The sequence below is a fragment of the Choloepus didactylus genome, chromosome 23 (genome assembly GCF_015220235.1).
Source record: "Choloepus didactylus isolate mChoDid1 chromosome 23, mChoDid1.pri, whole genome shotgun sequence".
NCBI classification, from domain to species: domain Eukaryota; kingdom Metazoa; phylum Chordata; class Mammalia; order Pilosa; family Megalonychidae; genus Choloepus; species Choloepus didactylus.
This window is the reverse complement of record NC_051329.1, coordinates 11,830,243-11,851,108: the sequence shown is the minus strand read 5'-3', so window position 1 is coordinate 11,851,108 and position 20,866 is coordinate 11,830,243. Positions and strand designations below refer to the sequence as shown.

At 46.5% G+C, this 20,866-nt stretch overlaps 1 protein-coding gene across 5 annotated transcripts in view; it reads left to right on the top strand.

Moving 5' to 3' along the window:
• HECTD4 (HECT domain E3 ubiquitin protein ligase 4) overlaps window positions 1-20,866 on the top strand; it is a 220,630-nt gene that overhangs the window by 190,749 nt on the left and 9,015 nt on the right. For 4 of the 5 annotated variants that reach the window (XM_037816632.1, XM_037816631.1, XM_037816630.1 and 1 more), the window contains 9 exons: window positions 49-200; window positions 1,796-1,902; window positions 2,640-2,763; window positions 4,854-5,044; window positions 6,118-6,264; window positions 8,459-8,578; window positions 9,329-9,484; window positions 11,320-11,423; window positions 11,697-11,918. In XM_037816632.1, the coding sequence (XP_037672560.1) occupies window positions 49-200; window positions 1,796-1,902; window positions 2,640-2,763; window positions 4,854-5,044; window positions 6,118-6,264; window positions 8,459-8,578; window positions 9,329-9,484; window positions 11,320-11,423; window positions 11,697-11,918 (1,323 nt within the window). The remainder of the gene's footprint in view (window positions 1-48; window positions 201-1,795; window positions 1,903-2,639; window positions 2,764-4,853; window positions 5,045-6,117; window positions 6,265-8,458; window positions 8,579-9,328; window positions 9,485-11,319; window positions 11,424-11,696; window positions 11,919-20,866) is intronic. The other variant, XM_037816629.1, reaches the window with a different exon arrangement.

Genomic DNA, 20,866 nt, shown 5'->3' with positions numbered 1-20,866 from the left:
GCCTTGCAGGGTCAGCCTGAGACGCTCTGCGGCCTTTGTGCCCTGCAGATCCTGAGGAAGTATGGTGTGCCGAAGCCCAAGTACGACAAGAGCAGGTACAGCAAAGCCGGGAAGGAGCAGCACCCTGTGAAGGTGGTGAGCACCAAGCGCCCCATCACCAAGCCGCCCGCCAAGGACAAGGCCGTGCTCAACAGTGTCAGGTGGGGTGGCCCCCTGAGGCTCGGAAGATGGGGCCTGCTGGGGGGGTGCGGCAGCACCTCGCGGGCTCCTGTCTGCTCTGCTGCCGTGGCTCTTTCAGCTTCATTGACTGGAAGTGGATATTTCATTTTATCCAGAATTAGTAAAATCTGGTCCATGCAAACTGGCAAGTAGATCAGTCTGAATTAGTAAAACATTTAAAGTGGACAGAATTTTTCAAATTTTAAACTTCTTTTAACCACACAAATAATGCCTAGTTATAGTGGAGTGCGTCTTTGCATACTGAAAAGTGCTCAATTGCCCACACATAAAAACTACTTTTTAACTTTTCAGCATATAATGTGTGTGTGTGTGTGTGTGTGTGTGTGTATGTGTGTGTCTAAGGTAGGATTTATTAAACTGGATCCAGTGATCACGTGCACATGATCACTGGGGACACTTGTTAAACATTCAGATTCGGGCCCAGCCCAGACTTAATGAGTTAGGACTTCTGTGGTGGGTGCCTGGATCTAGGCATACGTGAAAGTCTCACAAGCTGTTGATTCACACTAAAATCTGAAAGGCACTGGCTTTAGGCATTCCTGTTACTAGAACAATCTGATGGATGATGGGATTGGCCCTGGCAGTCTCAGAGGAGAGTGAGTGCCTAGGCTTTTTATTTCTGCATAGCATATCAGTTTCTTACATTTTGAATGGCACCAAATTCGAAAGCTTATGCAGTGAGAAGCCTCTCCTCTTCCCCTCTATCCTCAGGCCTCCCAGTTCCCCACCTCGAGACAGTGTTCCCAGTGCCTTCTGTAGCCTTCTAGACTCTTTCCCTGTATGTGAGTAAATTTACACACATACATGTGTATTTTTAAACACAAATGTTGAGTACTGTCCTCAGTGTCTGTTCCTTGCTATTTCTATTTATTAACAATCTTGGAGATCATTCAATGTCACTACAAAAATAACTTCCCCATTCCCTTTTTTATAGCCACATCGTATTCCATGTGTGCATATGCATATCTATTTAAGAGTAATTTCTTTGGATACAGGTTTATGATTCTCAAGTACTCACAGTTAAAAATTCTGATAGCAAAGTGTCACCTAGCAAGAGTCTCTGGAGGAATTATTTAAATGATAGAAAAAGAAGGCGTCTTATTTATTAATTATGTATGTGTATAAATGGTGCTTCCAAAGCAATGCTGTCCAAGAGAACTTCCCATGATGATGGAAATGTTCCATTTCTGTGCTGTTCAGCTGTGGCTCTTGAGCACTTGAAACGTGGTTGGTGGGACTAGGGAACTTTTTAGATTTTATTTCATTTCAGTTAATTTAAACTTAAGTAGCTTCCTTACTGAACAGTGCAGCTGTGAAATGTGTAGAGTGTTTGAAAAGAATCTCTTCCTTAGTTCCCACATCTTAAAGCATCCATTTGTCTTCATAATTTGCACAGTAAGCTTTTCTTGGTCAGGACAGAGCCCAGCCCTGTCTCAATCATAAGCTTGGGGGGTGGGGGGAGTGAACTGACATGACTGTGAAGTTCGTCTGCGTGTCCTCTGTGAGGAGGAGGGGTGAACGTGCAGAATTTTGATTCCAGTGATTTGGTCTACAGCAGGACAGCCTTAAGTGAGAAGAAACCAACTGTGAAGCCAAAGTCACCGGAAAAGAGCAAGCCCGATGAAAAGGACCCAGAAAAGTCTCCAACCAAAAAACAAGAAGGTGAACGAGCAGCGTGGGCCTGATGTGGGCACGGGGGCGGGGTGCCTGCTTCCATTGTGGAGACGGGCAGCCCGCCCGGGGACGAGGCCTCTGTGCCTGAGCCTGACTGGCCCGGCTCCCACTGTGAGGGCCCCACCTCGGGGCCTGGCTCCCTGGGGCTCCAGGTTGGGCAGGGCAGCACTTGCAAAGGCCGTGAGAAGGAGGTGTGGCCAAGGCTGACTCATTGCCCCAGGATGCCATCTTTGATGACCAAGAGTTTATGGAGGTGAAAACAGCAGTTCTGGAAATCCCTACGCCCAAGGTGAAGAGTAGGTGATTAAGGCTAAAATGTAAAGACTTGGAAATGAATTTGGAAATTTTCTTCTAGAAGGCACTTGTCGAAGCTAGTGATCTGCTCTGGGACAGTAGAACGTAAACCTCCTAAAGGCCCAAGCAGAGTTGGAGAAGGCCATCCTCATGGTCACAAAAATTGCTGTGTCATTCGGGGATGTTTCTGACCCTGGAAAAGCTGCGGCACCATCAGATGACCAGCCCTGACCGTGCACGGCCGAGGCCTCAGGGACCCCTAAAGCAGGGGGTGATGAGTGTGCTTGGGGCTGAGTCAAGATGGGAACGTAAGGGACCCAGGGACCTACAAGGAAGTTTGGGGGGTCAGGGAGGCCACCAGAGCAGCTCCTGAGGCCCACGTGTGCACAGTACTTACCAAATTCCTAATGCTGTTTACTCTTTTCCATCAGTCCCTGAGGAAAAATATCTGACCTTGGAAGGATTTCACAAATTTGTTGTTGACCGAGCCAAGCAAGACATCCGTAGTGTCTGGAGGGCGATTTTATCCTGCGGTTATGATCTGCATTTTGAGAGGTGAGAGGGTTGGCCCTCCAGTAGTTGATACCTTGTATATAAATTATTTTCAGCCGCTGAGCTGCGTTCCCCAAGGAAAGTACTCTCCTGGAGCCATTCTCTCTGCCTTTTAAAAAATGCCTGCTGGGTTATTCTGTAATTTTTCATAATTGCTTAAGTGGGTTTTCCAACCCATTTGAAAACAAACCTTGTTTTTGTTTTTTTTTTCCTCCAGGCTCTTGGCTTGGTTAGGGACAGTTTTTTATTCCAGAGAACCTTGTTCCTCCCAGTCACACTTCCCCTCCGAGGCTCCACTGCCCCCTCTCCCTCCCGGGTGGCAGCGGGGCAAGGCTGCTGCTCACCTGGTCTCCGGAGCCAAGGTGGCGTCTCCATCCGGCCCTGAGGCTCCAGGCTGGCGTGTAGCACACGGGAGAGAAATGGCCTGGCCCTCGCCCTCGGGCTCTCCCCTGAACGGGCCTGCACACGCCTCACCCACAGGGGGAGGGACTTGGGCATCAAGGAAAGAGTGGTTGCCAGAAGCAGGCTGTTCATAAAAGTCTGTTTTCAGAACCTAGAAATTGTTTACTGCTTGATGCCAGCATTTTGTTCTCAATTGAAGGCTCAGAATCAACCAGACCTGGATGGCCTTAGCCATGGCAGCAGGGACAAGTTTTCTGAACTTCGTTTTGGAAACTAGGATGTGGGATGACTTTGGGGCCTTTGTTGAAAAGCAGAATCACTTATTTTGGACTAGAAGCTGCATTGAGAATGGGAAGGCCACAAATTGGGCTACGTACCGGTTCCAAAGTGGCACATTTGTAATAGAAGAAGGGCTCGCATATGCCGTGGGACCCGCACAGTCCCCTCGCCCAGCTGCCTTCCTCCCCACAGACTCTCCCGAGGACAGCCAGCCAGGGGGGAGCTGGGAGAGACCTCTGTGGTCCGAGGCAGAAGGGGGTTAGGTCTCTCTCTGAGCACTCTTTGGAGGACAGAGGTGGCCTGTGATAAGGGGAGGCCTGGTGCAGCCTCAGCACCACCCCATGATCACCCCTCTGGGCCGCGCACCCAAGGGCCTGGTGGCCCATTCGAGCTGCCCTGGGCACCTGCCCACTCACTTGCAGGCCTGCCTGCCTCTCTTGGGTTAATAGCTTCACGTTAGTAGAATAATGACCTGCACACTTAATGAAAAACTCCTTCAGTTGGTAGAAACACGGTAAAGGTGATTTTCTGAAATTCTCTGCAGAGATGATCACAGTTGTAATGTTTAGTAAACTTCTCTCCAAACATTTTTCTGGAAATATATTTTGATAAGACTATAGAAACAGGATTGGACAGGGCATACTGTTCTGAAACTACGTTTTTTCATTTTCCGCATCACTCGGTGATGTCCGACTAGGTCATCTTAGCAGTTGCCTAGGGCTCCGTGTGGTTTCCTCAGCTCATCCCTAGTAAGAGGCATTTGCTGTGATAATGCAGCCCTGCAGTGAAGGCCCCCGCAAACACATCTTGGCCTGTTGGTTCAAATACCTCCGTAGGGTAAAGCCCTGGAAGTGGGGTTGCTGGGTTAAAGGAGAAGGACATCAATAGTGGCATTGGCTGACATTGATCTTGTACCAGGGATGTGCCAAGCACCATGCCGCGTGCTTCATGGGTGCCACCTCCTTTCATTCTCATGACCAACCTGTGAGGCTGATGCCATTACAGGCTCAGAAAGCAGGTGTCCTTTTTGCCCTGGGTCACTGAGTGTGGCCTTGATTCCTAGCCGATGGCTCCAGGACCCACCCTCTGGGTCAGGGTGTAGGCACATCACCTGCCTACACGCCAGAGGCTTCACGTGCTGTACATGTTGATGCATGCTGCCTGCTGCCCTCCAGAAAGGCTGTACTGCATCACATTCCCTCCAGAATTCTCAGCTCGCTTCTTGTAAAAGGAGCGGCCCCTCAGGAGCTGTCCCCTGCAGTCAGCTTCTGAATTGAGCACCAAGAAACAACCTAGGAATGCGAGGCCCTCTTCTAAATGGTTTGTGGGAGCTGGGCCACGTGGCTGTGAAAGAGGAGTCCAGCGGTCACCCCTCGGCCCTGGCCCCACCTTGCCACCCCCCTCCCCACCAGATGTGCCTGCATCGACGTCCGACATGCACAGAAGGCCTCAAGGAAGTGGACCCTGGAGATGGACGTGGCACTCGTGCAATATATCAACCGGCTGTGTCGCCACCTGGCCATCACGCCCGCACGCCTCCACCCCCATGAGGTGTATCTGGACCCTGCGGACACCGCTGACCCCAGGGTGGCCTGCCTCTTGAGTATGTGGGCCCGGGGAATGTAACAGCACTGTGAGCTCCTACTGTGAGCCCGGTGGGGAGGGGCAGGGGCTGATAAAAACGAGCGGGAGAGAGATGGAGAAGCTGTGATGTGGCCCAAATAGTCTTGTGAGGCTGTTTTATATGCTCATTACAACCAAGCCAAGCAACAAATACAGGAATGAGTGACTAGAAAGCCGTACCCTCCATGCCACACCAGGCCCACTGCCTAGAGGCTGTACCAACACCAATTTGGGTTGTGAGTGGGAAAGGATCAGAGTAGTCTGGTAACATGTATTGGACACGTTGCCCTAAAATACAAGAGAACATCATGTTTTCTGTTAAAAGCTAGAATGCACAAAGAAAATAAAATGGAAATTCCCCACAAATCCATCCTTGAAAAGTAACTATTCCCTATTACAACACATTGGCATTTGGCCTTCCAGGGTTTTTTCTGTGCCTGTAGGCACATGTCCAAATTGTCATCTGAGTGCTCAGAAGGAGCACGAGCTGTCCTCTCCCCAACTCAGTGACCAGGTCCTGAGCCCCTTCTGGCTTCAGGGGACCAGAAGTCCAAGGTGGGTGGGATGCAGACGAATGAGAGAAGATAGCGGGCTGATATCAGTGTCCTCGTTTTGATATATGATGTCACCAATGGGTGACACCATTGGATGAAAGGGAAACAGAAGTGTAATATTTTGCAACTTCCTGTAAGTCTATAATTACTTCAAAATAAAAAGTTAAAAATATATATATAATGTTCAGCCCTGGCATGGCCCCAAGGCGGGAGCCGAGGGCCCTTGGATTTCTTAAGAGCCAGGTCCTGCCTCCTGGCTGGCCCAGGGCCTCACCCTTTGCCTCTGCTTAGTACAGGCAGATTGGGGTCTGCTCACTCACTACCAGCAGCATCTGGGGTCCCAGGAACAGCACCCAATGTGGGAGCCATCTGGTCCCACTTGAAGTGCGCCAGCTCCCAGTGGCCCTCCCCAGTGCCAGCGACCCCCTGAGTTAGTTTGCACAGTGAGCGTCTCGGCCTAGCTGGCGGAGACTCAGCCCGAGCACCCCCCTGCCCGCAGATGTGCCTGTCGAGAGCCTGCGCCTGCGCTTCGCCCTGCTCCAGTCCCTGAACACCACACTGGAGACCTTCTTCCTGCCCCTGGTGGAGCTGCGGCAGACGCCCATGTATACCCACAGCATCGCGGCCCTGCTGAAGGAGGCCAAAGGTCAGTGTCCAGGCCCGCGTGCCCCACCGAGAGGGGCAGGAAGAGCCTGCTGAGCTTTAAGATGCCGGGGCCAGAACTGATGGAGAGCCGTCCGGGCCATCGCCCAGCCTCAGGCAGCTCGCCCTGGAGGGCAGCGCGGGTCAGACACACATCTGGCACGCAGGCTTCCTTCAGAGCAGCAATCCCACCAAAGAGAAATTACTTTAATTACAAAAGTCACATATGCCCTTAAAAATTCGACTTATTTTTTTAAGTTCTCAGATTATTTAGAAATATGTAAAATACGAAGTTAAAGCTCTTGCTTATCTGCCCCACATCTCTCCATCCCAGCGGTGACCACGCTGACAGTCGAGCGGTTGACCTTCCAGGCCTTCTGTCACCTACAGACACATGCACACACACACACTGTCTTTTTTTCCTTTTTTTTTAATAATCAAAAATGGGTATCATGGAAGAATATATGGGAACTCTACTTTCTGCAGGGTTATTTTTTATATGTAATTGCATAACTATTAGAATACAAAGAGAAGATAATCCCAAACTTTGATGGTAGCCACAGAGTTTCCCACTGTCTTTAAATTAACAGAAATAGGATAACTGAGGCAATGAAATCTCATGATTTTATAATTTATGTTGACAGTGTAGTCTAAGAATTTAAGAATTTTACTTTATAAGAATTAAGACAGTAAAATGGCAATGTTCCATTGATATTTCAAAGCTTGCATACATTTATTTACAATATAGATATAGACCCTCCAGGATTCATAGAGCTTTATATCAGAAACCAGATTATGTAACTGGGCATTCTGTTTGTTAGTGAACAAGCCCAAAGTCAGTAACATCCTGAAAAGTGGGGTGAAACCCCAATAGAAACTCTTTGTGACCACACAAGGGTTCTTTTAATAAAATATTGCTCATACAGATTCTATAGTCAGTGACTTTCATTTTGATCTGCTAAAGTTTCTATGGAGGATACTTCTGCCAGCTGTGATTTCTTTTCCTATAACATTCTAGCTCTCTACTGCAATTCGTGGAATTTAGAATGTGGTTCCCACTCTTTCATCATGTGTTGCTACTGGATCATAGACAAGTCAAACTTTTTAAAAACTTCAGGGAGGTTAGGAGAGGTTGTATTTTGCAGGCTGGAAAGTATCTAAGAAAATAAATCCACTTTTCCTGTTCTATCTTTTGGTCTTCCCCTATACAAGATTCTTTGGGAATCCTGTGTATATATAACAGCACCTACCACATCTTCTTTTAGCACAGGATACCAAAAGCCAAAAAAGTAAACCTTAAAGAACCCTGAGACCCACACAGGGAAATAAATGAGAATTGCTGTTTCTTTTAGCTCTTCTCTCCTGTTCTTTATTCTTTGTTACAAAAATGTGAAGTTTCCCATTATCAGTCTTCAGCTTCTCGTACAGTAAGTGAAATCACTGAAGGTCACTTAAAGGCAGTTAACCTTACAACTCTGTTAAGTGTGCAGATAGAAGGCCATAGAAGGAGCAGTGGATTAGGAGGGTGACATGGAACTATAGATATTCAGAATTAGTGAAAACTCAGGCTTTGTTGTATAGTAAGTATCTCTGTGTAACATAGTAACTGGGGCCCATAAGTACAAACTGTTTAAAGTCATACAAGCATAAACAGTCATTCAAAATCAGATATAAATATAACAAGAAAAAATAATATCTGCATGATTTTTGTGTAATCCTACAACTGCTCTAATTAGGAAAAAAATAAAAAAAATTTTTGGAAAAAAAACAGGTATGATATCATCCATTCTGTTCTGCAATTCCTTTTCCCATTTACTGGTGTGCCTCGGGATCTCCGTGCACCGGCACCCACAGAACAGCAGTCCCAGAAGGCCCCATAGTTTATTTAGCCACTGCCCTCTTGATAAATACTTGGGAGGTACTTTTTGCTGTTTCAGAAAATGCTGCAGAAACCTGCTTGTTCTTCATTTATTTGTGTTTGTATTTTTACAAGCTAGAATACTCAAGAGGTAGAAGTCAAGTGTGGATAGACACCAACAAATTGCCTTCCAGAAAGTCAGCCAGCGCACACTCCCAGCCCCACCCAGGGACCCGAAGGGCACCCTAGAAGAAAATGGAGGAGACCCAGAGGGGGCAGCTTGGCAGGGAAGGAGGGAGGCAGCCCCGTGCAAGTGTCTCTTCCACATTCCTCTTCTCAGGGCTGATCTTTTATGACACGAAGGTGACCGTGATGAATCGGGTGCTGAACGCCACTGTGCAGAGGACAGCTGACCATGCGGCGCCCGAGATCACTCTGGACCCCCTGGAAATTGTGGGAGGTAGGACTGGCTACAAAGAAGAGTAAGAGCAAAATAGTAGGGGCTTAAACAATCTAGAAGTTGATTTCTCTCACATAAAAAAAAGTTTCCCAGGGCTGGGATGACAGTTTCTCACTCAGCAGGGATCCAGGCTTTTGTCCTTCTGCTCTGGCTCCCCAGTATGTGTTCTCCAACTTCCGGGACACCTCATGCACTCTGCATCCTAGATAGCAGGAAGAAGGGGCCAGGGCAAGGGAGCAAACCTCGCCATAGAGTCAGCTCCTTCCCTTTACCTCTCATTGGCCAGAACTAGTCACATGGCCATGCTTAACTGCAAGGGATGGTGGGAAATGTAGTCTTTATTCTGCCCAGCCATGTGTGCCTGCTAAAAAGAGGGGAGAATGGATATTGGGGAAGTAACCGGCGCCTCTGCCATAGCATGTAAACAAGCAGACAGGTGTTCTGAAGGACACAGCGGGAGGGAATGAGAGGAACTTGGGGTGGGGGAAGGATGATAGTAGGGTCAGGAAGACCTCCCCGGGGAGGCAGAGGGAAGGATGAGAAGGACCAAGCACTCGGGGGTGGGGGCAGGGTGCCAGGCAGAGGGAATGTAGGAGCCAAGGCACAGAGCGAGCAAGGTGATGAATGAGAGCAGGCTGAGGTCAGGAAAGTGAGCAAGGGCCTGCTAGGCATGGAGAGGGGTCCATACTTGTCAGAAAGGCGGAGGACAGCCACAGGAAGGTTTTTATCAGCTCCTCTCTCTCTTTCCAGGGGAAATCAGAGCTTCTGAAAACTCCTACTTCTGCCAAGCTGCCAGGCAGCTGGCCTCAGTGCCATCATCTCAGCTTTGTGTCAAACTGGCTAGTGGTGGTGACCCCACTTATGCCTTCAACATCCGCTTCACCGGGGAAGAGGTCCATGGCACCAGTAAGCGGCAGCCTCCCCCAGGCTCCCCAAGATCCCTTGATCCAGCCAGTTTGGGGTGGAGGCTGTTTTTAGAAGCTGAGAAAGTGCTGATTTTTCTTCCTGGGAAGGATTATTTTAACTTAAGATGCCCAAGTCTCCTCCATTAGCAAGAGTGAAAGCCATGTCTCATCCCCCTGCTATGCAGAAGCCAGGAACGCTCCCAAGTGACCGTACAGTCCCAGACTTCCCAAACCCAGCCCCGAAGGACTTGCCCCAACCCCATGTGTGACTTGGGTGCCCCCCACCCCCTGCTAGTCTGGGAATTCAGCTCAGCCCCTCCCAGGCTGATCAGTGCCTGCAGTCACCCCTCTAGTTGCTTAGAACCAAGGCAGATACCCTCAGTGCTGATTTAGCTTCTTTCCTGGGAAGAGCCCCTGGCTAAGGAGGTGATTGGGCTGAAGGCTTATATGTGCCCCAGGAGAGATGGTGTTGGGAAGCCCTTGATTGAACTAACACCTTTTATCATTGCACTGCAGCAATGAGGAATAATGACTGAGGACATGCTCCCTCGTGCCCTCTCAGTCATGGGCAGCCCCAGGCAGTCAGGGAGTGCCTTCCCCTCTGCACAGTAGACATCCAGAGCCTCTTGGCTGGGTGCACTAGGAGGGCAAGGCTGTTGGGGTCAGGGATGAGGGGGACCCAGCCAGCCCCATCTCCCATTTTCCCTTGAATCAGTTTCTCTAGGACACTCTTGCTGGCAGGAACCTCCCAGAGCAACGAGCCCCATGGCCTCAGCTGGGCAGGCCCCTCGGGCTTCTCTGATAAAAGCTTCTAGTCACCGGACTCAGCACATGTGGGGCCATGCCCAATATCCTATACTCCTCATAGGACCAAAATATCATAGAATACCAACATTGTCCCATTTTCCAAATGGCAAAGCTGGAGCACCACAAGTGAAATCACCTCCCCAAGGTCACACAGTTCATTCACAAAGTGGCTGAGCTGGGGGGATTCACACTCAGGTCTGTAAGATTCCCATGCCCAGGCCCTGGGCCCTTAGAGGCTTCAGCAACCAGGAATCCCTTGTTTCTCTGCTTGGACCTCTGCCCCCTGACCTCATCCCCAGCTGGGCCTTCACGTGGCTCTGGCCAAGCAGTACTCAAACACCCATCCTCAGAGCTTCCTGACCTCCCAGCAGCAACAGGGGAACACACAGGGAGGCCAGAGAAGACCCTGCCGCAGAGAGGAGGCGTTCTTCCTGGAAAACAGGGCTCCATCATAAATGGCAGCAGCCCAAGGGTTGATAAAGCGGCCTCTTGCCCTTTCATGTATTCAAGCCTTTTCCATTCATTTATGCGTTCACTGAACGACTGAGCGCCTGGGCAATGTGGGAAGCAGTGCTGAGTAGGACAGATGTGGCCCTGCTCTCATCGATGCTCAGGTTGGGCTCCACCCAGCCCAAAAATCAGCATAAGCGTGCAGCAGGGAGGCCCCCCAAAGGGCCAGCAGCTGCAGCTCTGAGAGTCCATGCAGGGGCTCTGCATTTTGATTTCACTTCACCCTTGAGCCACCCCTGGAAGGTAGGTACAATTCTTATCCCCATTTTACAGATCAGGTAACTGAGGCTGGCTCAGGGAAGTTATGTCAGCCAGCTAGTAAGTGGCAGAACAGGATTTGACCTCGGGTCTTCCCACCGTCAAGCAAATTTCCCTTCCATTCCATCACACCTATGGTCAGGTTGGCAAGTGAGTTGACGTCCTGAGTCCCAGCAGTTGAGATAGGGAAGGACTGATTTGGTTACCTGGGTACCTCCACCTGTGGCCAGGCCTGCCCACACATCTCCATCTGTCTTGCAGGTGGCTCTTTCCGCCACTTCCTGTGGCAGGTATGTAAAGAACTGCAGAGCTCCTCGCTGTCCCTCCTCCTGTTGTGCCCCAGCTCTGCTGTCAATAAGAATAAGGTGAGATGCTGCAGGCCTGGGCAGCTGAAGTCTCGTGCCCCAGCACTTGGATTCCCAAGGGGCAGTGACTTGGGGTGTTGGGTGCCCCTCCTCATCAGCAGCACTTCCTGTTCTGGAAGGCCAACGCTGCCACACTGGCCGGGCAAGCCCTGGGACAGGGTCATGTCTTGCCGGAGGGTTCTCTCCTACTTCGGGGTGTGGTGGCCTGGGCCATGTTCCCTGGGAGGATGGGAGGCAAGCACTCAGTCACCTTGTCTCTGCCTCCATCTCCAGGGCAAGTACATCCTGACCCCAAGCCCCATCACCTATGGGGAGGAGCAGCTGCTGCATTTCCTGGGGCAGTTGCTGGGAATTGCAATTCGAGCAGATGTCCCTCTCCCCCTGGACCTCCTGCCCTCCTTCTGGAAGACGTTGGTGGGTGAGCCCCTGGACCCTGACCTAGACCTGCAGGAAGCAGACATACTCACCTATAATTATGTCAACAAATTTGAGAGTGTGAGTGCAAAACGTTTGTTCTGGGGGGCAGCAGGGGCTGAGCAGTGCTCCTGGGGCCCTTACCGTTGCATCTGAGCTTCTTTCCCCTTGGGCCTCCGTACTGCAGGGGACCTGAGCTCTCGGGGTGAGAGCTGATTGGGGTCTCCCAAAGCATGCTGGAAGTATAAGCCTTCTTTGCCTAGAAGGCTTGTTTCATGGGAACAAAGCCTTTGTCTCTCCTCCCTGCTGACAGCTGCAGACCTTGGGGTTCATTTGGTCAGCTCCTGCTGGGCCCTCACCCCACTCTAGTGTCAGCCTCCAAGGACACGGGGGTGAAAGGTTCCTCGTGACTGAGCAGAGGTGGTGAGGGGGAACTGCTATTGCAGATCTAGTATCCTCTCTGTGAGCTCTGTCCAGGCCTCAGGAGGCACACAGGATGTGAGCTCCTGGGGCTTCTCTGAGCTTGGCCAGGGGAAGCCTGGGATGGAGTTCTTTCTTCCTCTTCTTGTACATACTTGGGACCCACAGAGCAACTGGGACCACAGAAGTTTCTGCCCATCCCTCTTCTTCTGGAGGTGAGTGTGGTCAGGGCTCGGGCTCTTGGCTGGACCCATGCGAGCAGCTCAGGCCCTTCATTCCTTCAGCAGGCATCACGGAGGCCTGGTCACCTGCCAGGCTCTGGGCAAGGCGCTTGGCTCCCAGGAGTGAGCAAGATGTGCTTCCTGTTTTCAGGGAACTTCTGGACTGCTCTCCATTTATGCAAGGCCCTGGGTTGGGGGGCTTTATTTTGTTCAGTCTTTCTGACAATGCCAGTAGGAAGGTGAGGCTTGGAGAGGGGCAGTGACTGGCCCAAGCCCCCACAGCTAGCTGGTAGCACAGCCACCATGGGAAACCAGGTCTGTCCGCCTCTCATTCCTGTGCTTTTTCAGCACCACACGCTCTCCGCAGGTTAGGGACTGTGTCCCAGGCAGAGCGTGGAAAGGGGCTTCTGATCCAGCCTTCCCAATTTTTTTTTTTTTTAATCTTCATTTTATTGAGATATATTCACATACCACGCAGTCATACAAAACAAATCGTACATTCGATTGTTCACAGTACCATTACATAGTTGTACATTCATCACCTAAATCAATCCCTGACTCCTTCCTTAGCACACACACAAAAATAATAAGAATAATAATTAAAGTGAAAAAGAGCAATTGAAGTAAAAAAGAACACTGGGTACCTTTGTCTGTTTGTTTGTTTGTTTCCTTCCCCTATTTTTCTACTCATCCATCCATAAACTAGACAAAGTGGAGTGTGGTCCTTATGGTTTTCCCAATCCCATTGTCACTCCTCATAAGCTACATTTTTATACAGCTGTCTTCGAGATTCATGGGTTCTGGATTGTAGTTTGATAGTTTCAGGTATCCACCACCAGCTACCCCAATTCTTTAGAACCTAAAAAGGGTTGTCTAAATTGTGCGTAAGAGTGCCCACCAGAGTGACCTCTCGGCTTCTTTTGGAATCTCTCTGCCACTGAAGTTTATTTCATTTCCATTCACATCCCCCTTTTGGTCAAGAAGATGTTCTCCGTCCCACGATGCCAGCTCTACATTCCTCCCCGGGAGTCATATTCCACGTTGCCAGGGAGATTCACTCCCCTGGGTGTCTGATCCCACGTAGGGGGGAGGGCAGTGATTTCACCTTTCAAGTTGGCTTAGCTAGAGAGAGAGGGCCACATCTGAGCAACAAAGAGGCATTCGGGAGGAGGCTCTTAGGCACAATTATAGGGAGGCCTAGCCTCTCCTTTGCAGCAACCGTCTTCCCAAGGGTAAAACCTATGATAGAGGGCTCAACCCATCAAACCACCAGTCCCCTATGTCTGTGATCATGTTAGCAACCACTGAGGTGGGGTAGGCGAATACCCCTGCATTCTCCACAGGCTCCTCAAGGGGGCACTACATATTTTTTTCCTGTTTTTTTTTTGTTTGTTTGTTTGTTTGTTTTAACCTGTTCTTCCTTTTTAAATCAACCGTATGGAAAAAAAAAATTAAAAACAAACAAACAAACAAACAAAAAAAACAAAAAAGAAAAACATACAATAAAAGAACATTTCAAAGAGACCATAACAAGGGAGTAAGAAAAAGACAACTAACCTAAGATAACTGCTTTACTTCCAACCTGTTCCTACTTTACCCCAAGGAAGTTACATAATATAGCAACATTTCTGTGAACTTGCTCCTACTATATCCATCAAAAATTAACAGACCATAGTCATTCCTGGGCATCCCCAGAATGTTAAATAGCATATCTGTTCTTCTTGGATTACTGTTCCCCCTTCCTTAATTGCTCTCTATTGCTAGTTCCCCTACATTCTACATTATAAACCATTCGTTTTACATTTTTCAAAGTTCACATTAGTGGTAGCATGTGATATTTCTCTTTCTGTGCCTGGCTTATTTCGCTCAGCATTATGTCTTCAAGGTTCATCCATGTTGTCATATGTTTCACGAGGTCGTTCCTTCTTACTGTCGTGTAGTATTCCATCGTGTGTATATACCACATTTTATTTATCCACTCATCTGTTGAAGGACATTTGGGTTGTTTCCATCTCTTAGCAGTTGTGAATAATGCTGCTATGAACATTGGCGTGCAGATATCTGTTCGTGTCACTGCTTTCCGATCTTCCGGGTATATACCGAGAAGTGCAATCGCTGGATCAAATGGTAACTCTATATCTAGTTTTCTAAGGAACTGCCAGACCGACTTCCAGAGTGGCTGAACCATTATACAGTCCCATCAACAATGAATAAGAGTTCCAGTTTTGCCACATCCCCTCCAGCATTTGTAGTTTCCTGTTTGTTTAATGGCAGCCATTCTAATCGGTGTTAGATGGTATCTCATTGTGGTCTTAATTTGCATCTCTCTAATAGCTAGTGAAGCTGAACATTTTTTCATGTGTTTCTTGGCCATTTGTATTTCCTCTTCAGAGAACTGTCTTTTCATATATTTTGCCCATTTTACAATTGGGCTGTCTGTACTATTGTCATTGAGTTGTAGAATTTCTTTATATATGCAAGATATCAGTCTTTTGTCAGATACATGATTTCCAAAAATTTTTTCCCATTGAGTTGGCTGCCTCTTTACCTTTTTGAGAAATTCCTTTGAGGTGCAGAAACTTCTAAGCTTGAGGAGTTCCCATTTATCTATTTTCTCTTTTGTTGCTTGTGCTTTGGGTGTAAAGTCTAGGAAGTGGCCGCCTAATACAAGGTCTTGAAGATGTTTTCCTACATTATCTTCTAGGAGTTTTATGGTACTTTCTTTTATATTGAGATCTTTCGTCCATATTGAGTTAATTTTTGTGTAGGGGGTGAGGTAGGGGTCCTCTTTCATTCTTTTGGATATGGATATCCAACTCTCCCAGCCCCATTTGTTGAATAGACCATTATGACTCAGTTCAGTGACTTTGGGGGCCTTATCAAAGATCAGTCGGCCATAGATCTGAGGATCTATCTCTGAGTTCTCAATTCGATTCCATTTATCTATATGTCTATCTTTGTGCCAGTACCATGCTGTTTTGACAACTGTGGCTTTATAATAAGTTTCAAAGTCAGGGAGTGTAAGTCCTCCCACTTCATTTTTCTTTTTTAGAGTGTCTTTAGCAATTCGAGGCATCTTCCCTTTCCAAATAAATTTGATAACTAGCTTTTCCAAGTCTGCAAAGTAGGTTGTTGGAATTTTGATTGGGATTGCATTGAATCTGTAGATGAGTTTGGGTAGAATTGACATCTTAATGACATTTAGCCTTCCTAACCATGAACATGGAATATTTTTCCATCTTTTAAGGTCCCCTTCTATTTCTTTTAGTAGAGTTATGTAGTTTTCTTTGTATAGGTCTTTTACATCTTTGGTTAAGTTTATTCCTAGGTACTTGATTTTTTTAGTTGCTATTGAAAATGGTATCTTTTTCTTGAGTATCTCTTCAGTTTGTTCATTTCTAGCCTATAGAAACATTACTGACTTATGTGCGTTAATCTTGTATCCCGCTACTTTGCTAAATTTGTTTATTAGCTCTAGTAGCTGTATCGTCGATTTCTCAGGGTTTTCCAGATATAAGATCATATCATCTGCAAACAATGACAGTTTTACTTCTTCTTTTCCAATTTGGATGCCTTTTATTTCTTTGTCTTGCCGGATTGCCCTGGCTAGCACTTCCAGCACAATGTTGAATAACAGTGGTGACAGCGGGCATCCTTGTCTTGTTCCTGATCTTAGAGGGAAGGCTTTCAGTCTCTCACCATTGAGTACTATGCTGGCTGTGGGTTTTTCATATATGCTCTTTATCATATTGAGGAAGTTTCCTTCAATTCCTACCTTTTGAAGTGTTTTTATCAAAAAGGGATGTTGGATTTTGTCAAATGCTTTTTCAGCATCTATTGAGGTGATCATTTGATTTTTCCCTTTTGAATTTTTAATGTGTTGTAATACATTGATTGATTTTCTTATGTTGAACCATCCTTGCATGCCTGGAATGAACCCCACTTGGTCATGGTGTATGATTTTTTTTAATGTGTCTTTGGATTCGATTTGCAAGTATTTTGTTGAGGATTTTTGCATCTATATTCATTAGGGAGATTGGCCGGTAGTTTTCCTTTTTTGTAGCATCTTTGCCTGGTTTTGGTATTAGATTGATGTTAGCTTCATAAAATGAGTTAGGTAGTGTTCCATTTTCTTCAGTGTTTTGAAAGAGTTTGAATAAGACTGGTGTCCGTTCTTTCTGGAAAGTTTCGTAGAATTCCCCTGTGAAGCCATCTGGCCCTGGGCATTTATTTGTGGGAAGATTTTTGATGACTGATTGGATCTCTTTGCTTGTGATGGGTTGGTTGAGGTCTTCTATTTCTTCTCTGGTCAGTCTAGGTTGTTCATATGTTTCCAGGAAATTGTCCATTTCCTCTACATTATCCAGTTTGTTGCCATACAGTTGTTCATAGTATCCTCTTATAATTTTTTTAATTTCTTCAGGATCTGCAGTTATGTCACCTTTTTCATTCATTATTTTGTTTATATGGGTCTTCTCTCTTTTTGATTTTGTCAGTCTAGCTAGGGGTTTGTCAATCTTGTTGATCTTCTCAAAGAACCAACTTTTGGTGATATTTATCCTCTCTATTGTTTTTTTGTTCTCTATGTCATTTATTTCTGCTTTAATCCTTGTTATTTCTTTTCTTGTACTTGGTTTAGGATTGGTTTGCTGTTCATTTTCTAGCTTCTTCAGTTGATCCATTAGTTCTTTGATTTTGTCTCTTTCTTCCTTTTTAATATATGCGTTTAGTGCTGTAAATTTCCCCCTCAGCACTGCTTTTGCTGCATCCCATAGGTTTTGGTATGTTGTGTTCTCATTTTCATTCGTCTCTATATATTTAGCAATTTCTCTTGCTATTTCTTCTTTAACCCACTGATTGTTTAGGAGTGTGTTGTTTAACCTCCAGGTATTTGTGAATTTTCTAAGTCTCTGATGGTTATTGACTTCTAATTGTATTCCATTGTGGTCAGAGAATGTGCTTTGAATAATTTCAATCTTTTTAAATTTACTGAGGCTTATTTTATGTCCCAGCATATGATCTGTTCTGGAGAAAGTTCCGTGAGCACTAGAAAAGTATGTGTATCCTGGTGATTTGGGATGTAGTGTTCTGTATATGTCTGTTAACTCTAATTCATTTATCAGATTGTTTAGGTTTTCAATTTCCTTATTGGTCCTCTGTCTGGTTGATCTATCTATGGGAGAGAGTGCTGTGTTGAAGTCTCCCACAATTATTGTGGAAACATCAATTGCTTCCTTTAGTTTTGCCAGTGTTTCTCTCATGTATTTTGTGGCACCTGGATTGGGTGCATAGACATTTATGATTGTTATTTCTTCTTGTTGAATTGCCCCTTTTATTAGTATGTAGTGGCCTTCTGTGTCTCTCAAAACATCCCTGCATTTGAAGTCTATTTTATCTGAGATTAATATTGCTACACCTGCTTTCTTTTGGCTGTAGCTTGCATGATATATTTTTTTCCATCCTCTCACTTTCAGTTTCTTTGTGTCCCTGTGTCTAAGATGAGTCTCTTGTATGCAACATATTGATGGTTCATTTTTTTTGATCCATTCTGCGAATCTATATCTTTTAATTGGGGAGTTTAATCCATTTACATTCAATGTTATAACCGTGAAGGCATTTCTTGAATCAGCCATCTTATCCTTTGGTTTATGTTTGTCGTATATATTTTTCCCTCTCTCTATTAATATCCTTTATTGTACCCATACTGAATCTCTTTCGTACTGAACCTTTCTCCATGTCTCTCTGTCCTTTCTTTGTTTCTCTGTCTGTAGGGCTCCCTTGAGTATCTCCAGTAGGGCAGGTCTCTTGTTAGCAAATTCTCTCAGCATTTGTTTGTCTGTGAAAAATTTAAGCTCTCCCTCAAATTTGAAGGAGAGCTTTGCTGGTTAAAGTATTCTTGGCTGGAAATTTTTCTCACTCAGAATTTTAAATATATCGTGCCACTGCCTTCTTGCCTCCATAGTGGCTGCTGAGTAGTCACTACTTAGTCTTATGCTGTTTCCTTTGTATGTGGTGAATTGCTTTTCTCTTGCTGCTTTCAGAACTTGCTCCTTCTCTTCCGTGTTTGACAGTGTGATCAGAATATGTCTCCGAGTGGGTTTATTTGGATTTATTCTATTTGGAGTTCGCTGAGCATTTATGATTTGTGTATTTATGTTGTTTAGAAGATTTGGGAAGTTTTCCCCAACAATTTCTTTGAATACTCTTCCTAGACCTTTACCCTTTTCTTCCCCTTCTGGAACACCAATGAGTCTTATATTAGGACGTTTAATATTATCTATCATATCCCTGAGGTCCGTTTCGATTTTTTCAATTTTTTCCCCATCCTTTCTTTTAGGCTTTCATTTTCCATTCTGTCATCTTCCAGGTCACTGATTCGTTGTTCAGCTTCCTCTAGTCTTGTACTATGAGTGTCCAGAATCTTTTTAATTTGGTCAACAGTTTCTTTAATTTCCATAAGATCATCTATTTTTTTATTTAGTCTTGCAATGTCTTCTTTATGCTCTTCTAAGGTCTTCTTGATATCCTTTGTATTCTGTACTATGGTCTCATTGTTCATCTTTAGTTCTTTGAGTAGCTGCTCCAGTTGCTGTGTCTCTTCTGATCTTTTGATTTGGGTGCTTGGGCTTGGGTTATCCATATCGTCTGGTTTTTTCATATGCTTTATAATTTTCTGTTGTTTTTGGCCTCTTGGCATTTGCTGAACTTGATAGGGTTCTTTTAGGATGTGTAGACCAATTGAAGTCCTTATCTCTAATTTATCAGATCTACAGCTTCGTGGAGTACACTTTCTCTAATTAACCAGCGGGTGGCGTCCACGAGCCACCTGTTCTCCACAATCCAGTTCTCCCCTGCTTAGCCTTTGTGGTGAGTGGGGGAGTGAGTCTTGTGGGGTCCAATTGGTGTACCAAGCTTGCGTGTGTAGTTGGTGTTGCCCGCCCTGTATATGGGGCGTGTTTCTGGACAGTCAGGGAGTCAAATCTCCCTGCTGATCCTGGAGTTTTAAAGCTGCTGCAATAGTCTAATCCTTCAGTTCAGTCCTGCCACAGTTTGTCTCTGCCACTGACCCACAAGTCCTTGATATTGGCGTATGGCTCCTGAGACTTGTAAGTGGGTCCCTCTTCCAGGCCGTGCACCCCCTGGTCCTTTGTTGAGGGATGACTGTGCTATGTCACAGGTGAGTGCCGTCCCCCCAGGGCAGTTCTGGGCTGCTGGGCTGTGTAGGGAGGCTCCCAGTCTGCTGAAATGATGGCTGAATGGGGCTTTGTTAATTCACACTGCTCTACCTTCCCAACTCTGGGACAGTCAGCTGAGGTTGCAGGGAAGGCTAATGTCCACACCCAGTTTTGTGGAGTGTGCCTGTTATTTGAAGCACTTCCGTCACACTGGGTTGTCTGGGGCAGCTCTGAGCTATGGGGCTGGCGATGGGCAGGAGTGTTTCCTGTCCACCAGGATGATGGCTGTGAGCGGACACCCCCGTTTTCTTGGGAAGTTGTGGTGTTTAGTGAAATTTCTCAGCCACTGGATTATTGCCTTTTGTCTCAGAGCTCTCTTAGTTCTGCTCTTGTCTTGACCTGCCCAAATTGCAAGTCTTTGAAGCTTTCTGTATTGGGCTTCTTAGAGTAATTGTTTTACAAAAAGAATAAAGGATTAAAAAAAAAGGGCCCTCCTCACAGATCTAATGGGTTATTGAAATGCTAAGAGACAAAGCAATTAGGGCCATTAAGGAAAGTTCCACAGGGCAGAGAGATCAGCTTTTCTTCGGGATTTGCATATGAGCCTGAGGGCCTGAGCTCTGCCCTTCCCCTTTCTATGTTCACCAGAACTCCAAAAATCCTCCGCTTTTATTTTGGAGTTTTTCGTGCTGTTTTTTTCTGTGTCTGTCTCCTCTCTGCTGGGCTGGCTGCTCTCAGATTCTCTGTTGTCTGGTCTCAGTCTTTCTATGGTTGGAGTTTGGATCAGTAGAATGAGTTTCTGATAAGGGCTGCCACTGCAGTTCTCCCTTCTCCTTCCCGGAGCTGACAGCCCCTCCTCCCACGGGACTGAGCCTGGCAGGGAGGGGCGCGGGTCCCCTGGCGGCAAAAACTTACAGATTTCGTTGATCTCAGCAGTTCGACGTTTTCATGAGTGTTGTATGAAGTATGCCCAAAGTCAGATTGCTCTGTGGTGTCCAGTCCACGCAGTTCCTGGCTTTCTACCTACTTTCCTGGAAGATTAACTAAAACATACAGCTCACCAGTCCGCCATCCAGCCTTCCCACTTGAGACCAACTTCCCTTGCTCCCACAGGAGTAGACTTTGTGTCTAACATCCAGCAGAAGCTGCTCTCCACAGGGACCTCAACTGATGGAGGTGTCAGCTGGCAGGAAACTTGGTGGGACACTGAGGG